Below are 19,947 nucleotides of genomic sequence, written 5' to 3' on the forward strand. Positions count from 1 at the left end.
AACTGGTCAGGGAGCTTTAAGCACATAGCCCAGCTTGGGAGATCTCGATTCTATGCTATGTTTACTTTGTCAGCTAAGCTGTTAGTTTAATGTGCACTCCAGTTGGTTCGCTTTACCTAGGTGAATAGCTGTAAAATGATTGGCTTCATTTGACCAAGAGTCCCATGCTTCCTCTTTCCTCCTCAGTTTTTAGTTGCTAGGAGAGTGAGGTACCAGAAAAGCTTCTCAGGTGTTCAACACATTTGAATCAATGGCCATTATGGGAACATCGGAGAAGGAAGATAAGTACCTCATGAGGAACTTCAATTTTCTAAAATTACACATTTGTAACTTCCACAGGGAGGGGCCAGATCGTGATACACACATTTAAAATGTATGTGAAGGTGGTATGCAGTGGGGGCAGGCAATATCTGAGGTATCTTCTGAGTTCTTTACACCTTGCTCCCAATCAATGACCACAGATTGTCTGGTGATGGAAAAGAAGGCAAGAAATACCAATTTTGGATTACTATTTTTGGTCCCCAGAAAATACAGGAAGGGAAATGTGTTCTCTTGTGAGAGGGAATTATGGCAACCCAGGGTTCACTAACAGCTTTACTGAGATGCAGCCCAAGCATTGTAGGCCACACATTTAAACTATACAAATCAGTGGTGTTTAGTACATGTTGCATGTACAGCCATCAACACAGCCAATTCCAGAACATGTTTTTATCTTCTCAAAAAGACACTACATACCTGTTAGCTACCACTCACCCTCCAGGCCCCCATCCTAGCCCAGGGCATCTATTTTATGTCTCATTGGGCTTTCCTATGTACAGAATCGTATAACAAATGACCTGTGGGGCCTGCCTTCTTTCACTCAGTATAATGTCAAGACTCATTCAAGCTGTAGAGTGAACTAGCCCTGTGTTCCTTTCTTGTGGGGAGCAATGATCCAGTCTACAGCTGCTTGCTCTTGTGTCATGGAACAAAGGAGACACATTCTAAGAAGTGGTTTGTCAGTCAATGTTGTCAACCCATAATGTATACTTAAATAAAGATGGCTATGATTTGATGATTGTGTGGACCCCCACTGTGTAATGTGGGCCTGTCAGTTACTGAAGCATTTTGGTACAAGTGCATGGCAACTCACAAACTTATGTGTTCACACAAGGATGGGTTGCTTCTTCATATTTATAATTATATATTTAATTTGTTGGTGTCAGTTCAGATCTTTTTAAATATCTAGAAAAACTACTTAACTAAAATGATTATATGTTAAATTTTTTCAGTCTATTTTCAATATCTATTATCAATAAGGCATGAACCTGTGTTTACCACAGTAGAAGTGCCAGACAATATTATGCTATCAATCAGGTGAGGAAATGAATTTTACTTGTGCTTCAGGACTGCCAATTACCTGCATACTCCAGGTCTCAGCAGATGGACACACAGAATCTAAGTAGAGCTAAAAATGACTTAAAAATAACCTAGAGAACCAAAAAAACCTTATTTTTACTGCACTGTTAAGTGGAACTTCAAAACATAAAATAAATAAAATTTTAGTCATATAAATTTATTGTTTACACCTCAGATTTAGAATGTTCTTCAAAGTACAGACCACAATCATAGAATTAGTTAGTGTAGGCATTTGAAATGTGGGCTCAAGGGTGACACCTGTATTCTATCAAAGATGTCAGTTTGTCTGCTTCTCTACACTTCATTAATTATACAGTTTTATTAATACTCATTCTTTGAGGCATTGTTTTTTGTGTGAACAATTTATGCTAATAATATATATATATATATGTATATATATATCTTTAGAAATGAGTTATCAACAGCAAAAACAGACAACCTACAGGGTAGGAGAAGATCTCACAGGTGAGTTTCACACAAGGGATCAATATCTAGAACACATAAAGAACTTTCAAAACCTAAACACCAAGCGCCAATCACTAATTTTCATAAGTGTACATTTATATGGAGTAAGTGTGGGTAGAGGTCAGGAAACTAAAGAGGAGCCTATGGGATGGGAATAAAGCCCATGGGGTGGGAATAAAGACCATGGGGTAGGAATAAAGCCCATGGGGTGGGAATAAAGCCCATGGGGTGGGAATAAAGCCCATGGGGTGGGAATAAAGCCCATGGGGTGGGAATAAAGCCCATGGGGTGGGAATAAAGCCCATGGGGTGGGAATAAAGACCATGGGGTGGGAATAAAGACCATGGGGTGGGATGTGCTTGAAGGTTGTGGTTGGGAGAGTGGCCAATGTGGAGGCTCAGAGAGTAGATGGCAGAATACTGAGGATAGAAGTGGACAATGGTAATGGGCATGAGGGAGATGAGGGGGAGTGAAGCCTGGGAGAAGAATCAACCAAATCTAAATGCCTATGAAACGGCCATAAGGAAATATGTTCTTTGTATACTAATTAAAAACAAATAAAACATGGTAACAAACAAATGTATTCATTCATTCAAAATAGATAAACTTGAACCATGTATTTATAGAATCATTGAAGGGGGGGCTCAAGATAGGAGGACAGAACTTGCTATACAAGCATGAAGACCTGAGTTCAGATGCTCAGAGCCCTTGTAAAAGGCATGTGTGGCTGTACACACCTGTAACATCAGTGCTGGGGAGAGGGGGCAGAGAGAGGTGGATCCCAAAGCTTGTGGGCCAGCTGGTTTAACTGAAATGGTAAATTCCAGGTTCGGTGAGAGACCCTGTCTCAAAAAGTAACACTAGGAGTGATAAAGGAAGATACCCTAATGTCCATCTCTGACCTCCACATTTGCATGCTTGGTGTGCACCAGCACACACATGTACATACATACACAAGCTCTAACGTATAAATTATGTAAGATAGTAAACAGCTGGAGTATCCTTTTCAGGATCACAGATTTGGATATTGATGGACAGTTATCATTTCTGTTGGGATCATTTCTGACAATTCTGGGCTGGTGGGACTCTCTGCGGCCACCAATTTTACCCATTTTTCTTGAGAAGACAGATGGAAGAGAAAGAAAGGGAGGGAGCATGTACACATTTGATGTAATTGCTCTAAGAAATGTCCCCATAAGCTGACATTAAGGTTGCCCCTGAACTTGGGGACCTTGGCAATCTGATTTCAGAAGAGAGGAAGCAAGAGGAGTTTTGAGACATCACAATTTCTTGGTGCCCACAGATCTCCAGGCCAGAAAGTTCCAGCAAACTGGAACCAGTTACATGTTTATTTCTCATCGATGCCACAGGGAATCTTGCATGTGGACAGTCTCCATTTGTGGATCTACAAATATTTTAGACAGACTTCCATCATTTTAGCTGATGAACAGGGTGAGTAAATGCACTACCACACAAGCTAAGACACCATGAGAGTGCAAGCCTGTACTATGACTCAACCATCATCCTGGGGAACCAGGTGTAAGTCAGAGCATTACCAGGCAATACTGGGATGGATGGTCACCACACTCCTGATGGAATACACTGCTAACGAGCAGACATTTTAGAGGCGTATATCAGTAATCTGGTAAGATACCCACATGTCTTTAGAAAAAAAATTTACTATGTAGCTTTGCCTCCCTTCCTTTGTTTCTGTTCTGGGGCTTAAACCCAGGCCTTCATGAATGTTAAACACACAAAATCTACTGCTGAGATCTCCTCAAAGCTCAATACTTATCAAAATTTAATTAACTTCACATTATAAGCTGTTTTGGAAATTATTCTAGTACATGAAGAGGTTAGTCAACCTAAAAGATATCTGATACAATAATAGAAAATAATTATTCAATGTGCTGACAATCCACAAAGAAAAAGTATAAAACATGAGAATTATACTTGGCTTACTAAATGTGAATTTGAGTTAATAAAGCTGATTTTAACTACATTAAAATTAACATAATTCATTTTAACAAACATTATCATACCTCATTGGAAATACATTTGGTGGTATATAAATACTTTCATTAGTCCTTTGAGTGTTCCATTAATGAAATAGTTCTTTAAATAACATTTGTTTGTGTTATTCCAGATCCTACTTCTTTTTTTTTTTCCTAGACAGGGTTTCTCTGTGTAGCTTTGCACCTTTCCTGGAACTCACTTGGTAGCCCAGCCTGGAACTCACAGAGATCCACCTGGCTCTGCCTCCTGAGTGCTGGGATTAAAGGCGTGCGCCACCACAGCCCGGCCAGATCCTATTTCTTAAAGGATAAAATTTCCACCTTTAATTTCTCCCTCTTTTCAACTTTTCTATTCTTAACATCTTTTAGTTTATTTTCTATATATTGCGTTTTCAACATTGTTTTGCTTGGGTTGTATTAAAACAATATCTAATTATTTAATCTAAACCACATCAGTTCCCATAAAAAATGTGGCATTCCTTTTTATGCTACCAAGCTTCTGGGGGCTTACTAGGGGAGCCCCTTTCAAATATATTGTTTTATTCCTTTTTTTAGACACAGGCATTCTTAGCTAGTGAACTTTTATAGTATATGTCCTCTAAGTCACTTTTGTCAGTTTCATAGGAGGTAATTGTTGGCTTTTATTTATTCATTTTTATTAACTTTGAAATTAGTATATAAGGTAATAAGATTCATTTTTTTTGTTTTTTTTTTTCATAAACTCTAATCACTTATTGTTAGTTAAAAATAAGAAAGAAGAAACAAAGCTATTCTGTTTTAGAATTCAACATATTCCCAGAAGTTTGGTTAGTAATGACACGTGATGTGGATAAGCCTCCAGGAGTTATTTAGATATGCATCTGCCAACAGTGTTGAATACTTTACTATTTATGTTAGCATGCACCCATTTGAACACAGGAGCTGGCGGCACTGACAGCTGGGGGAAAGGGATACATTGCTTCATCTACCTTCTGCTCCTCTATGACTAAAATCTGCTCACCTCCTCCAAAAGGTCCCCATATGACTCGGCGGATGGACTTCACCCAGTCTTCCATGTCATTCTGGGTGCTCGCCATGAGGAGGTAGCTCTCATGATTCGCTGTCATCCGATCTCGTTCACCTCCTGCAAAAGCATGAGAACGTTCAGTGGACAGTTCAGCCAGTGAGGGCTGGTTCCTCCCCATCAGCCTCCAGGGCTCCCCAGAAACAAGGGCTGGGCCTCCTGCGGGCGGCCCTGCATCCTAGTGAATGAACTGGAAACATTTACCTCAGTTGCTGGAGGGCCTGCGGTGAAGATTGCCGCTTTAAAAGGAAAGGCTCTTAGGTTTCCAGGAGAAAGCGAGAGAACAAATGCCATCCCCTAAACAATGCCCCGGGTTTTCTGTCCTAGCAACAACCCATAGGCCTGCAGTAACTCATAATCCAATCCATTCACAGAGCTGCTGAATAGGGAGAAATGGGGCAGACAAAGGGGAAGAAGGAGAGGGTGGCACAGTGGTCCACAGAGTGCCTGGAGTTTCATCAGAAGCAGTGAACCCTGCTTAGTTCACACCCAGCCGGCTGCCAGGTCCATCAGGATGGGAAGGACCAATCAGTTAATGCAGAGGACCCACAGCCCCACCACTTTGCTGCTGCTGGGCAAGGAAAACTCAGTCCTCCAGGTCACAATTTAAGGAGTGGGGGAGCGGACTGGTTGCATGCCTGGTCTACTACAAAAGCCAAAGCATATCTAATGACCCTGACACCAGAGTAGGCACTTTCGAAAGCCCTCAGTGCAGAAGGAAGGTTGTGCCTCTTCTATTTCCTGACCCGTTCTCTGGAAATCTTTACAAGTCTCTAACATCAGACTTGAAGAACTAAATTCTAAAGCACACAATTCAATCCCTGAGAAATTCTATAGGTGGAATGCAATTTTCAGGTGTGTAGAGAAAAAGTGACCATGTCTGACCCTGAACCAGACGGAGATGTCTGGAATGGAAAGATGCTTCTCTGGCATCCTTAGCTACCTTAGCTAGTGCCGTCAGCTGGAGGGCTTCATGCTTGGGTTATGATTCATAATGCTCATGAGTGAATGACTTAAAAAGTGGGTAGCATTTCACCGAGTTCTGGTGGTTAATGTTATACTAACTGTTCAGGTGCTCCATAGCTATCAGTATTTAATTTTCATTGGCCTTTCTAAACTTGTAGCCTCCGGATCAATAACTCACATTCACGTGTTTTATTTGGTTAGTTCATTGTTTGTAAGTAGACTGGAATACTTCTCGGAAGGGCTTATAGGCTTCAATTACAAAAGATACCACCCTCCTCTACCCTCTCACACCCCAACTAATTCACACATAGCTTTGAAAGGTAAAGTTTGGGTATTTGAAGTCCTGTGAATAGAGCAAAAGTTGAAGTCCGTCAGCTGAGTAACTCAATTGGTCTTTCCTGTCTCATACAACCAACTGGATTAACACGTGCTAAACAAATATTCAATAAGTTTCCTAGTAAAAACGTACTTCTTAAATAAACCGAAGAGGTTTTTTGTTTGTTTGTTTGTTTGTTTGTTTTTGTGAGAATAAACTGGAAAGTATATAAAAATACTAGACTACAAAAATTGAAACTGTATTTAGTTACTGCATTTCATGTGACTGCCTTTTACAGGGCAGACAGTGTAGCTAATACATGCTTGAGCAATTATTCAACAGTAAAAAGGCTTATTCTTTGAACCATTATCTTCTGTTGATAACACTATACATAGAATTCACATTTAAACTATATAATACACATGCATGTAAACATAGCACACTTCAGCATGCACATGCACACTCATATCACATACAAATTCCAGAAATAACTAGATGGCAAAATAATGCTTCAAATGGTGTGGCACAGTACTAAGAATCTGTTTGCATTCTGATCCATTTATACCACTGTCTAGAGCCAACAAATTAGCATTTTGAAATCAGAATATTTTAATTATTGTCTTTGCCTGAAGGATGCTTAGTAAATCAGATAGCAATTTCCTGCTGTGTCACCCTCAGCCCGGGCAGAGACAGCGCTGGTGATGAGAGTGAGTGAGCGAGGGACACCCACCGCATGGCCCTCTGCCTAGAAGCAGAGGGAGAGGCAGCTGACAAACACCACTGGCCATTATTCCCGACTATTCACTTGATTCTTTATCTCCGCTAAGGGTGCTGTGTGTCTGACCTTGAATCTCATTTAGACTGCCAATCACAGCTGTGATTTTCCATGCCTGAATTCTACCCACTGATACGATCTTGATTCCTCTGAGTATTAGTAAAGAAAAAGAATGGTTTAGAACAGCCTTCGCCAGGAGTCTTGGTGAAAACAACACACTTCTTTACTAAAAATGTGATCAAGTAATTATGTAGATTAAGAATGTACTGTCAGAATTCCTATTTTCTGAGGTTTCAGTATTTGCTATTGCCTAAAAACTATTACATGAAAATCCCAGAATTAACAAATCATGGAATTCAAAGAATTTACTACAGTATATCACTATAAATTTTCTCCTTATTGGCAATCATCTCTTTGTGCCAACTTTGTGGCATGAACCTTAGTTTAGGTGTGTATGTGTAGGAAACATATGCATGGGGTTCCAGGCAGCTACTGTGGGTCTGGTTTCATACCCACTGTGGATAGGGTAGGATCAACTACTGAAAGCTACCAAAGGAATCCCCTCCTAAGGACAGGTAACAGTGACTCAAGATGCCTTCTGCTTTAGTATACACAGCCCTTCAGCTACAAGCCACCTGTAGTGCATTGCAACAAAAGGGTCCCAAGCACAACTTAGTGGACATTTTGTGCCATAAATGAATAAATCCACAATGTAAACTTCAAACCACACAGGTGAGGTTTCATTTTTGTCATCTCTTTGATGGGACCCAATGTTTAATGTAACCATTTCAGAAGCAAAAAATATTTCAAGAGGTGAAATTTAAAAACAACATTGAGTTTTAATTGTCATGAGAGAGTTTGATCACTACCTCAAATTCATACATAATATATGGATGCATATATCTGTGGGCTCCTTACACCGTCCTGTGTGGCACTTGTGATGATACCCATTCTCCATTCTTCAGTTTTGATTGGATCTATGCAGAGTTGAGTTTTGGAAACCTACTCTAAACATACGCTGGTGGATCTGCATGCATATTAAGGGCATGACTTCTGGATGGCAGCTCCCGTTGGCAGTAACGCTTACTGCAGCAAGTGCTACACTTCAGAATTCGGTGATTTTACAGGAGCTAAGTAGGTCACATCATCCCACTGGATTTGCTCATATGTAACACAAAGTATTTGTACATTTCACCAAGATCTGTAAAATCACATTTGTTCATTTTACTCTCCTCAGAGAGAAATAGATTCTTCAAAATAATTTAAATACTTAATCTGATCACCTTTTGTACACTTATATGGTATAGCCACAGCAGCTTGCAGTCAAGGGCTTGTAGTTGGGTCTTTCTGATGACAGAGGATGTCTGCTGCCATTATAGCCCTTCTAAAACGTAAACCTAAAAACACATTTCACTGACTCATTGAATGGAAAGTTCCAAAATCAGTCATGGTTGCTTTCTATTTTAAATGTGACCAAAAGGCTGAAGGTGTGGTTGCTAGCCTGTAGCACTATTAGGAGGAGCCAGAACCATTCTGAGGCAGAACCTAGTGAGAGGAAGTTCAGCCATTGGACAGATGCCTGTGAGTGATGTGTTATTGTGCCTATCTATCTCTTGTTCAAATCCCACTGAGCATTTGCTATGTGCACCCCACCATGACACATCACCTTACTATAGGCCCAAAGGGGTGGGGTCATGTGAACATGGCTTGAACTCTTCAAAACCATGAGGAAAAAACCAACAACATTCCTTCATATAAATTGCCCTTTTCATTAAAGTAACAGAAAGCTAGCTACCTGCACACAAAGTTTTTTTGTTTTTGTTTTTGTTTTTCATTTTCCTTTAGAGGGAAACAATTATAAGTTGCTAGTACAATTGTGAACTAAAAGGTAGAATAGTTTCTCAGAAGAGATGTATTTATATGTAAACAAGCTCTAGTTTCTCTCTAGTAAACAAACAAACATAAAGATTTGTTGCAGGCTTTCTTTTGGGCCACCAACCAGGTCCCAAATCATGACACTTATTATTAGTTTTGAATGCACGGTCTTATCTTATGCTTGTCTCATTAGCTCTGATAACTTAAATTAACCTGTTTCTCTTCATCTACGTTTTGCCTTGGGGCTTTTTACATTTCTTTCATTCTGTATGTCCTACTCTATGTCTGTCTGTCTGGTGGCCACCTGGCTGGCCCAGGGCATCTCTCTCTCTTTCTCCCTTGTTCTTCTCTCTCCCTCTCATTCTCTTGAGCCTAGATTACTCTCCCTACTTATTCTCTCTGCCTAGCAGCCCCACCTATCTCTCTACTGTCTAGCTATTGACCATTCAGCTTCTTATTAGACCAATTAGATGCCTTAGGCAGGCAAGGTAAAACAGCAACACATCCTTACATAATTAAACAAATGCAACTTAAACAAATGTAACACATCTTTACATAAAGCAATATTTCACAATATAAACAAATGTAACATACATTTATATTGTTAAAGTAGTATTCTACAACAAAGATTGGCAGTGACTTCATTGTTCAAATTTTTAAAATGATTTGCTCAAAGTGGACTGTAGCCAATGAAGCCATGGGTACAGACCTGAGGACATTTCAGTGAATGTTTTCAATGCCCTTAACAACTTCAAGGGTGAAATGTTTCCTCATTCCTAATTGCAAACAGGGCCAAAGCCAGATAATTATTCATCTTGTTAGCACTTGCAAAGAAGATATGTCAATGCCCAAAGACTTATTTTCACTCATCAAGTGAAAAGATTTTTAAAAAACAAACAAACAAACAAACAAAAACCACATGAATTTTTACAAGATCTAGTTTTTAGGTCCTTGCCTATGATAGGTTGTGAGGTTAAAAGCATTGTAGAAGCTTAGCAGTGGAAAATCACAAAGAGAAACACATGACTTTCCTTTTAGGGAGAATGACACTCAGAAAACAACTCGAATTATATGAAATGTGACCAACAAACTCTGATAGCATCTGTGGGTGCTCAAACCTTCGAACATATAACAACAGGACATGACGAGACAACATGCTTCATGGAGGAAGGAACATTTGACCCGCTTTCACTATTTTAATTACTTTTACATTAACTCTCATGCGAAATACGTTATCACCTAAAAACTAAGAGTTTTGTCATGTCTTATTAATTATTTCCAAGTATTTCTTTCCCAAGTGTTAATTTTAAAGATACTCTAAGGTCAGAATTTCAATGAATTTTCTCAACAGGAACTTTGTTCAACTCTATACTAAGATTTTTGAATATTTAAAAACATCCCTTAAGCAAGAAAATGAGAATTTATTAAGGGTTTTATAAACAAAAATATTGCACAACTCTACAGTACTAGTTTTGAATATTTTAAGCCTCTAAACCGAAATGAGATCAGTTAAAGACCCAGTAACAGTAAAGACATTGCTTTTTTTTTTTTTTTTTTTTTTTTTTTTTTTTTAATTTCCAGCATATAATGGCACAGGATATACATTACCATTCAAAGACATTGCTTTTATACTTATTATATATAACAAGCAGGCTACTGAAATGTTATTTTGTATTTTAGTTCTATTAATCTTAGATTTCCATTTCCTAAGATTTTTTTTATTATAGTAATGCCTTACATATTTTATACCTTCAAGAAAGCTCTAATATATTTGTATAAAGAGATCACTCTATATAGTCTATCAAGCTTACATTTAAGCTATAAATAGCTATAATGGACATTTGTTATCTTACTGTTCATTAGTTGGTATTTACTAATTAAACTTGATTTCTAAGAATTATATTTCAAAATGATTTGGGAGAGTCTCCCTATATATACACAAAACTGGAAAGTCTTTGCAGTTCAATTTCTCAGAATTTACTAAGAAACTGAAGGGGCTAGAGAGACGGCTCAACAGTTAAGAGTTGTGGGTTCCATTCACAGGACTCATGCAGCAGCTTATAACCATGTGTAACTCCGAAGCAATGGATCTGGTGCCCTTTGCTGGCACTAGACCAGCACACGGTGCACAGATATACATACACACAAAACACTCATATACCATAATAATAATAATAATAATAATAATAATAATAATAATAATAATAATAATAAATAAAGGTACTGCCTCTATTGAACTGGAAATGCAACAATGTGTTTAAAAAGAAGTAGTAAAAAGTAAGAATTGCAACAAGTAGTCCAGATTCCAGGTTCAGGCAGTCTCTCATTTACTAGTTTTGAAATCTCCTGTCTTCAACTGGGGTAATGGGATTTCCTCACAGGGCCACCGTGCACTACATGAAGAAATATGACTTCAAACACACCAAGACTGTTGGGAGATATGTTGTTTGCTCTCTTATTATGGGCTTGTAGGTTATTTTCCATCTAAACTTCTTTCAAATTTAATATTTTTAAATTGAATCCTTTCAAATGCAAGAAAATAGGTTAATTTTAGAAAATATTCTGAAGATGATCATAAAGTAAATTCATTTATTAAGAAAACAAATAATGATTTATATTTCAAGCTAATGCTCATTTCCATTTTGTGTTTTTAAAAATGGCCATGATGCATTTATCCTATTAGTTTTGATGTGTTTGATTTTATTGTTCTGAGACTGTGTGTCTCTGTATATTTGTGCAGTACAAGTTGGTCTTGAATGTATGATCCTCCTGCCTCAGCTGCCTGAATACTAGGATTATAAGCAAGTACTGCCATAAACAGCAAAAATAATTTACTTTAAAATGATTAGTTTTGAAACTTTAAAATTTTAAGTAAGCACAATTTAGATTTCCACTGATTTTCTTCTCAGATTCGTTTTTCAGAAAAGCACAAAACGTGCTTAGCACGTTAATGACAACAATAACATAATTAACTGTATTTTAGTCACCTGCTACCCAGACTGCACTGGGAAGTCAGTAAGATCTCAATTCTAGCCCAGCAGGGCTTTTGGCTTCCTGTGTTGTCCAAGGGTTAGCATCTGTCACTTATGTCCAGAAGTGAATTAAATTCTTCTGGTTGAAAGAGCTGAGAAGTAAAGGTCCTGCATGCTTTATGATCCTTCCAGGTGATTCTGATGCATCAAGAAGTCGGAGAACTCCCTCTGAAGGAGGATTTGCTGTCACTGGCCAAGATTTAAAATGTAAGATTCCTGTCTTTCCACCACAGGACTCCTGTGATCTTGCATCCATGTATTCTCTCAGTGGCGGTTCTTTAATCTGAAAGCCCCGAGCTTTAAAGCTATGGATCATATAATGTATCTGATTGCTTATTTGCATTGTAAATGATTAACACTACAACTAGTTTTGTAAGGACATGCCATTTAAGTTAATAGTGAGTCTGGCAATTTTGTAAGCCTCATGCATTAAAGATAACTTATTTTATCAAACTGAACGTTAAGACATTTCTTTTTTGCATTTGAATACAGATTCATTATTCCACTATCTCTCATGCCCTGAGTTTGATAAGTTAAATTGCGTATTGAATTTGGAGAGAGATATTGTGTTTGAAGATCTAGATAAAAATGCTCAAGAACATTAAAAAAAAAATCTCTCATGCTGTTTCCCTCATATTGTTTTGGAATATTACAGATTTGCAAGGCTAATAGTAAAGTCAGTTGCGAATTTTCTCCATATTCCTTGATCTGGCTTTGAAAATAATCTGGGGAGGTGCAGCAGAACATTTGTTCATCGGTCAAGCACACCTTTGAAAAATCTGCTGCCTTTTCCCATCAGTGTTCTGGGTCCTGAGGATACAGCAGTGAACAAAACAGAAGTGAGAGCTCATGGTCAGCGTTTGGCCAGCATATACTGATTGGAAGTCACCAACATAATGCTGTCTAGAAAACAGGTTGTATGAGATCAATAAGGGAGACCACCACTAGAACAGAGAAACTTTGGAGAGGACACGTAGAGATCATTGGAGACTTTAAGGTATAGATCACCAGGTTATGCAATGTGGAGATAATTGAAAACCTGGTAAGAGCTATTTCAGTATATGAGGTCAGTGTGAACCAACAAAATACTTCTTACAGAAATGTGTTCATCAACTTGTGGAGGAGAAAAAGAGAAACACCTGGTTATAAGCAAACCTTCCAGAATTTCAATGTAGAACAGAACAGAGAAATGAGCCCCCCCCCCTCTCTCTCTCTCTCTGTGTGTGTGTGTGTGTGTGTGTGTGTGTGTGTGTGTGTGTGTGTGTGTGTTGGGGGGATGCAAGGCCTGTAAAATATTACAGAAAGATTATTACTTATAAGAATTAGTCACAAGGCTGAAGAGATGGTTGAACAGTTAAGAGCACACAATGGCCTTCCAGAAGACCTGATGGGTTTCCAGCACCCACATCAGGTACCCACATCAAAACTGCCTATAGCTCCAGATCCCACTATCTGACACCCTCTTCAAGCCTCCACAAGCATCTACACAGACACACAGACACACACATACACACAGATACACACACTACACACACACATGAATATGTACACATTATACACACATTTACAAACACACATACACACCAACTTAAAATAAAATAAAATTGAAGAATTCACTGGAAAAGTTGTTAACTGGGAGAAAGGAAGCTTTAAGACATCCATAGATCCTTAAAGTTATGTTAAAATTTTCTGATTTTTCTTCACAATCCCTAAAAAGGACTGAAAGCTAATATGATTCATTTTTCCTCAAAGTTTTGATTTTAAATTATATAATATTTATAGAGAGATATAAATGGAAGAAATGAGTTTAAATTCATAAATAATTTATAAAGACAAATTTTAATTGTTTACTTAAATATAATTTTTCATATTATTCATTAAGATATTTTTACCAATTTAATTTAATTGGAACAATCTTCTTCATCTCTTAATTTTAATTGCCTAGATGCTAATTACCCAGTTTTACACAGCAGCAACTTTACAGAGAGTATGTTTGGGTATACATAAAGTAACTGATATAAAACCAAATATTATCATAGATTCTCCAAATCCTATCCTTCTGTCCAACAGATGACTAGCGGTTATCATTGTATGCAATCAAGGGCATGCTGCAAATCTTCAGTTTTAATTTCACTCTTTCATGCAGCTGGACAACCCATGACATTACACTTTGCCTCCCACCACCTTTGTCTGGCCCTCTGAAGTCCTGGAATTCCAGAGTAAGTAAGTGGGAGGGGCAGATGTAGATGAACCTTGGGGCTCTGGGGTTTCCATGAAGGCACACGGCTTCACAGAGCACACAGCCCTTGCTGAGGATGTCTGATTCTCCAGTGGACAAGGGTATTGGTGTTTCAGGATTACCACTCCCATTTTTAAGGACACATGAATATGCTTTTCTAATGTACTTGATATGAACAGAGTACAACTTATAATTTCATAAAAAGTAAGCTGTTTTCCCATAGAGATGTTGAGAAGAATCTATGTTCACTGCTGATTTTCACCTTATGTCAGGAGTTAAGGGTCTAATCCAATTATTCCACTCTAAGAGACAAACAAATGCAAAGGTCTGGAAAGTCATTTCTTGAACTGACTTGACTATACATGTTTCCATGAGGGTGCTGGTGTATGCCTGCTTCTTAGCACCAGCTCTCTTTTTCTGTTCTTAAATAATATTAAGCATGCATATGGGTACAGGTCTGAAATTCTGTAGAACCCCAATAAGATTTTGATGCAGCCTGGACTGTACCAATAGAGTTTTATACTTAGAAAATTACAACTAATGTTGAACATTTAAAGAGAACCACCCCAAAGCTCAAAAATCTTAAAGTATTTCACAATTTTCACCTCTTGAAATAATTTCATTTGTTATCAAGACAGTAACTGGAGAGGGAGATGGCTTAGTAGGAAAAACGCTTGCTGTACAAGCATTAAAACCTGAATTTAGATGCTCAGAACCTTCATTGGAATAATAATAATAATTTGTTGGGCTTGGTGGTGCATTCAGCACTTAAAGGCAGAGGCAGGAGAAACTCTGTGAATTTGAGGCCAGCCTGGTTTACAAAGAGAGTTCCAGGACTACACAGAAAAACCCTGTCTCAAAATAAATAAAAAAAAATTAATAAATAATAATAATGAATCTTCTTGGTCACATAAGCCGTTGTAACCCCAAAATTGTATAGGATAGACACAGGAAGACCACTGGGGCTTGCTGACCACCATCCCAGATCCAGGTGCAGTTAAAGACCCCATGGAAAGGGAATAGGGCAGAGTGACAGAGCAGGACACTCTATGTTCTTCTCTAGCCTTGTGTACTGGCTAGACATGTGTACTTGTGTATGCACCAAACATATGCTTATCTAGACACTATAGTCACACACACACACACACACACACACACACACACACACACACACAGAGAGAGAGAGAGAGAGAGAGACAGAGAGAGAGAGAGAGAGACAGAGAGACAGAGAGACAGAGACAGAGAGAGACAGAGACAGAGAGAGACAGAGAGAGAGTTAAAAATAAACTGGCTCTTCAGCAAAGTGAAATGAAGCATTTACTAACAAGAATGTCTTTGGAGTTCTCAGAAGTTTCTCTTTATTCACTTAGAACCTAAATTTGAAAAAAAATCATCTGGCTCTTATATGAACTTTGATTAACCAAGTCCAGTAAGAAATTCTTGAAATCCGAGTGAGATCAAGGCAAGGGAAAGCGCCTAGAACACGCTTCCAGGCCATTTATATTGCATTCATTTTCTGTCATGGATTATCTTTCATATCTTGTGCAAATAAATATTTCTTTGAATTCCTGAAGCTCTTCAATTTTCCCACTCCTGCAATAAATTAAATTTTGATCCTTCCTGCTGATAGATTGGTGCTGTGCACCTCATAATTTTAAGCTGAAGATAATCGTCCAAATCTACTAAAATTCATTCCAGCACAGAAGTACTTAATGAATACCCACAGCCGTGTGCAGTAGTATTGGAATCAAGAAAAAGTTATTGTTTTGAATATTCCATTGCCATATATGTAATAATGAAGCTACAAATGCATAAACTTGAAATAGAGATTGGCTGATTGATAGGCATATTGTTAAGTTAAAGGCAAAGTTGCTTAAAAATACCCAATGAGAAGCATACAAGGATATTTTTAGAGTCCTGGGACACCTGCTTGTAGATAGTGTCTTGTGGATATGCCAGGTAAATTGCACCCATGAAATACCAGTGGTATGATTGCCTGAACAAGAATGGCATAATGATAACATTGACAGGCATATGAGGACAGGGGGAATTCCACATGGTCCCACCTCTAGCACCAAGTTACAAGTGGTCAATGGCATTTGAAAGAGGGAGAATCAGAAAGAGGGACAAGTTCCAGCATAGATCATCAAATCCCAAGTGGTCAGCCCTGGACATAGGCACACACAAATAACACTAAATTCACTCAGTAGGCTTGTATACATGTGTATGAACACATATGGATATGTACATATAAATATATACACACACATAATAAGAAAAAATGAAAGATGAGATCATTGAATGGGCAGAAAAGAAGTTGAAGGGAAAAAGGGGCAAGATTGAGGTAGATACAATGCTCATGTATGAAGTTCTTAAAAATTATATATATATATATATGTGTGTATGTATGTATGTATATCTCCAAATGCAAGAAAAGTACTGAAGAATTAATAGACACACGTCTCCTAATCCTGTTTGGGGTAGGAGTGTGTGTTCACATATGCATTCACATACCCCAAATAGAGAAAGAAAGACACATGAAGTTGCGCCCTTGCTGAAGCATATTTTGCCACTGACAACAAGAATAACTCCAGTTCACTGGAGATTTCATCACTACCTCAAAGTTAGGGAGCTCAATAGATCCCAAAGCAGACAGTGTGCTGGGATCTGCAGCATGTAGCACTGAACGACTAACTTCAGAACCAGGTCCAGCATCTCAGTATGTTGTATTGGTCCTGATATTAAGACATTTCCTGAATAGACGACCAGAGAATTGGAGAATTAGATGACTTCATTAACTAAACTTATTGTTTACTGTCCTTTAATATGTCTGCAAGCTAGACCTAAAATACATTTAAACTTATTAGACCTCACAGTGGCTTACAAGACACTGAATACTAAAGCTAATTTGAGTTTATTAAGGCTTGTTTTCTTTCTTTCTTTTCTTTTTTTTTTTTTTAATCAACTGAAGGCAATTTTCTCCTAGCCACATTCCTTAATTCCACCTGTGTTTATGTTCCAGATCTTTAAGTGTATAGTTTATGGCTTCCTCTGTATCAAGATAAAAACTCATTAGTCTTTTCAGGAGACTCTTGTGCTTGGATTTTATTTGGAATTCAACAAGGAACACCTTGCTGTTGTGTCTTAGACCAGAAAGGCTTTTTCACCATTATTAGAGTCAGTATTAGTTCACTGTTGTTTGTGATTCCCTCCCATGCCACTTACAGGTTGCAGGAGAGTCCTTTGTATAGAAACCCTCCACAGGGTGTTCCTGGAGTCTGTCATCTTCACCACTAAGGACTCATTTGTACAGTCAAATTCAGACAACTGATACATTTTCATCTTTAAATCACAAAATTCCTCATCCAAGGAAGCAAAAATGCCTAGCAATTGGACTGTAAATGAAGAAGGTAATAAATGTCTACTTAGTTAACATAACACTTTAATACAATTATATATATGTATATATATATATATATATATATATATATATATATGTATATAACATAACATTTTATACACAATTAGGACTGCAATGCACTTTTATGGGCGCAGAAAGAATTTATGATGCTTTTTACTTTTAGTAAGCATCATGATCTTACTGAAGAGGCAAAACACCAAATGAATCAAATGATAAAGCATAAACTGATCATCCAAGTCCAGTCTTTTGATAGAGATTAATAGGCACCACTTGTAAGGTAAGATACCTAACATAGTGCACCAGAAACACATCCAAACGTTTTATGTATATGCTAAAAATAAATTTTAATTTTTGAAAAGAAATTCCAAGTTGTGTAATGAGAGGATATTTTGGGAGAAAGAGATCTCAAGAAATGCTCTTGTTTAAAATTAGCTCCAAAGTCGCATTCATACGGCAGATGGGGAGAGAATACAAGCACACATGGGCCCTGTGCACATGGGGACCTGGACGAGTCTCTTACACACTGTAGCAGCCTTGGGTTGAGGTGCTGGCTGCCACATGCTCTGGACTTCCTCCACGTTCTGTCCACACTCTAAGGAGTGCCCCACCCCCTCTCCTCTCTCCCCTCTCACTTTGGTCCGCTGACTGTTCTTTCATGCTGCCTGTGCATTTCTACCTGACCTGAGGCTCACCGTTTGTAAACAACTACTACATTGTTAGAAAATCCCTGAGATGGAGGAGGCTGCAGGCATCGCTTTTGAGACTTCATTCTGAGCAGATCTCCCATGGTACCTTTCACCCATAGGGGAAATAGTCCAAGATCCCAGTCGACACATAATACCAAAGATAGCATTGATTTCTACATAATTATATATACTGTTTTTTACCCTACACACATATATTTATAATCTTACACCTTTTCATTAAAAGAAACACTTTGCAGCTTTGTTGCATCTCTAGTGCAGTATCACGACTTGCACCTCAAAGCCTTATTAAGTACAGTAAAGTACTTGATCATTCACACTGTGGTAAGTGCGATATGGTGACATCTGTCTTAAAAAAGAGATCTTAATAAGTGACTCATGGACAATCAGCTGCATATTCTCTGGGCAGGATGGAGGAAGACTTATGAGATTTCATTGTATTAACGCAGGGTGGTATGCAATTTAAAACTTGTGGGTTATTTCTGGAATCTTCCATTTAATATTTTTGGATGGAGTTTTGCCACAGGTGACTGAAACCATGGAGTGAAACTACAGATAAGAGGGAACCTGGGCACATGATAAGCACTAAGCTAAGAATCCAGGAAACAAAGATGATTGAGATACAACTGATGTGGAGAAGTAGTACAATGTCAACCAGGGAAACACACACACACTCAGGCAATGCTTATATATGTAAGCACTTCCACTCATGCACAGTTTGGCCAAGAATTGGCTTGTGGACATCCTAACTGAAAGCACAAAGTTTATAATGTTGAGATCAACTTTAGGGCCTGACAGATGGCTCAATCATACAAGTCCAAGACCAGAATTCAGATCTCCAGCACTCAATAAATGCCAGAAAGGCATGGTGGTTCACTGCACCCCAAGACTTCCAGCACACATGTAAATGTCAGTGGCATGTTGGCCCACTGCAATCCCAGATATCCAGCACAGATGTAAATGACAGTATGGCAAGGTGATCCACTGTAATCCCAGTGAGCAAGAAGCTGAAACATGGCCCCCTGGGTTAAGCTGCCTTTCTAGACTAGGTGTATCTATGAGATCTGGGTTCAAGTGAGAGACCCTGCCTCTCGCTTTAGACATGGGTGGAGAGTGGTCTAGGCGGACACAATGTCAACTTCTGGCCTCCACACACGTGTGAATCTGCATGCACAGATGCAAACATAATACAAATACACACATACACACATGCACATGTGCATGCACCACACACACACACACACACACACACACACTCATGGGAGTTTTATTAAGAAGCTGAAGTAGTTGATCTTTGAAGATATCAAGATAAATGTTACTCTGTACATACCTACTTAGGCTTCATTCAGTGATCTAGGTAAGAAAGACATGTTTAAAATTTAAATAAACATAAAACTTTTAATAAAATGAACTAGACTTTTTTTAATCTATCCAGGTTCACTTGACAGCTACAAGAAATATCAAATGATAAATTGGCCCCAGGAGGGCTTTCTCTTTCCTTGGAACCTAGGGACATATTAACAACTACAAAGGAGAAAGGCAGAGATTTGAAGATCCAGAGCAGCATCCAGAGCACAGGAAAAGGCTGAGTCCTTGTTTTGTAGCAAGATGTCTGAGCAAGCAAGATTTCATGCAAATCAGGTTTAATTTTCTGTTCATTTTGCTTGTAATGAATATA

The 19,947-nt window shown here is 38.3% G+C and overlaps 1 protein-coding gene across 4 annotated transcripts in view; it reads right to left on the bottom strand.

Moving 5' to 3' along the window:
- Window positions 1–19,947, bottom strand: part of Arhgap24 (Rho GTPase activating protein 24) — a 399,402-nt gene that overhangs the window by 47,406 nt on the left and 332,049 nt on the right. For 3 of the 4 annotated variants that reach the window (XM_036201559.1, XM_036201560.1, XM_036201562.1), the window contains one exon: window positions 4,879–5,001. In XM_036201559.1, the coding sequence (XP_036057452.1) occupies window positions 4,879–5,001 (123 nt within the window). Of the gene's footprint in view, window positions 1–4,878; window positions 5,002–5,145; window positions 5,179–19,947 lie in introns of those variants that run through there. The other variant, XM_036201564.1, reaches the window with a different exon arrangement.

The sequence above is a fragment of the Onychomys torridus genome, chromosome 10 (genome assembly GCF_903995425.1).
Source record: "Onychomys torridus chromosome 10, mOncTor1.1, whole genome shotgun sequence".
Taxonomy (NCBI): domain Eukaryota; kingdom Metazoa; phylum Chordata; class Mammalia; order Rodentia; family Cricetidae; genus Onychomys; species Onychomys torridus.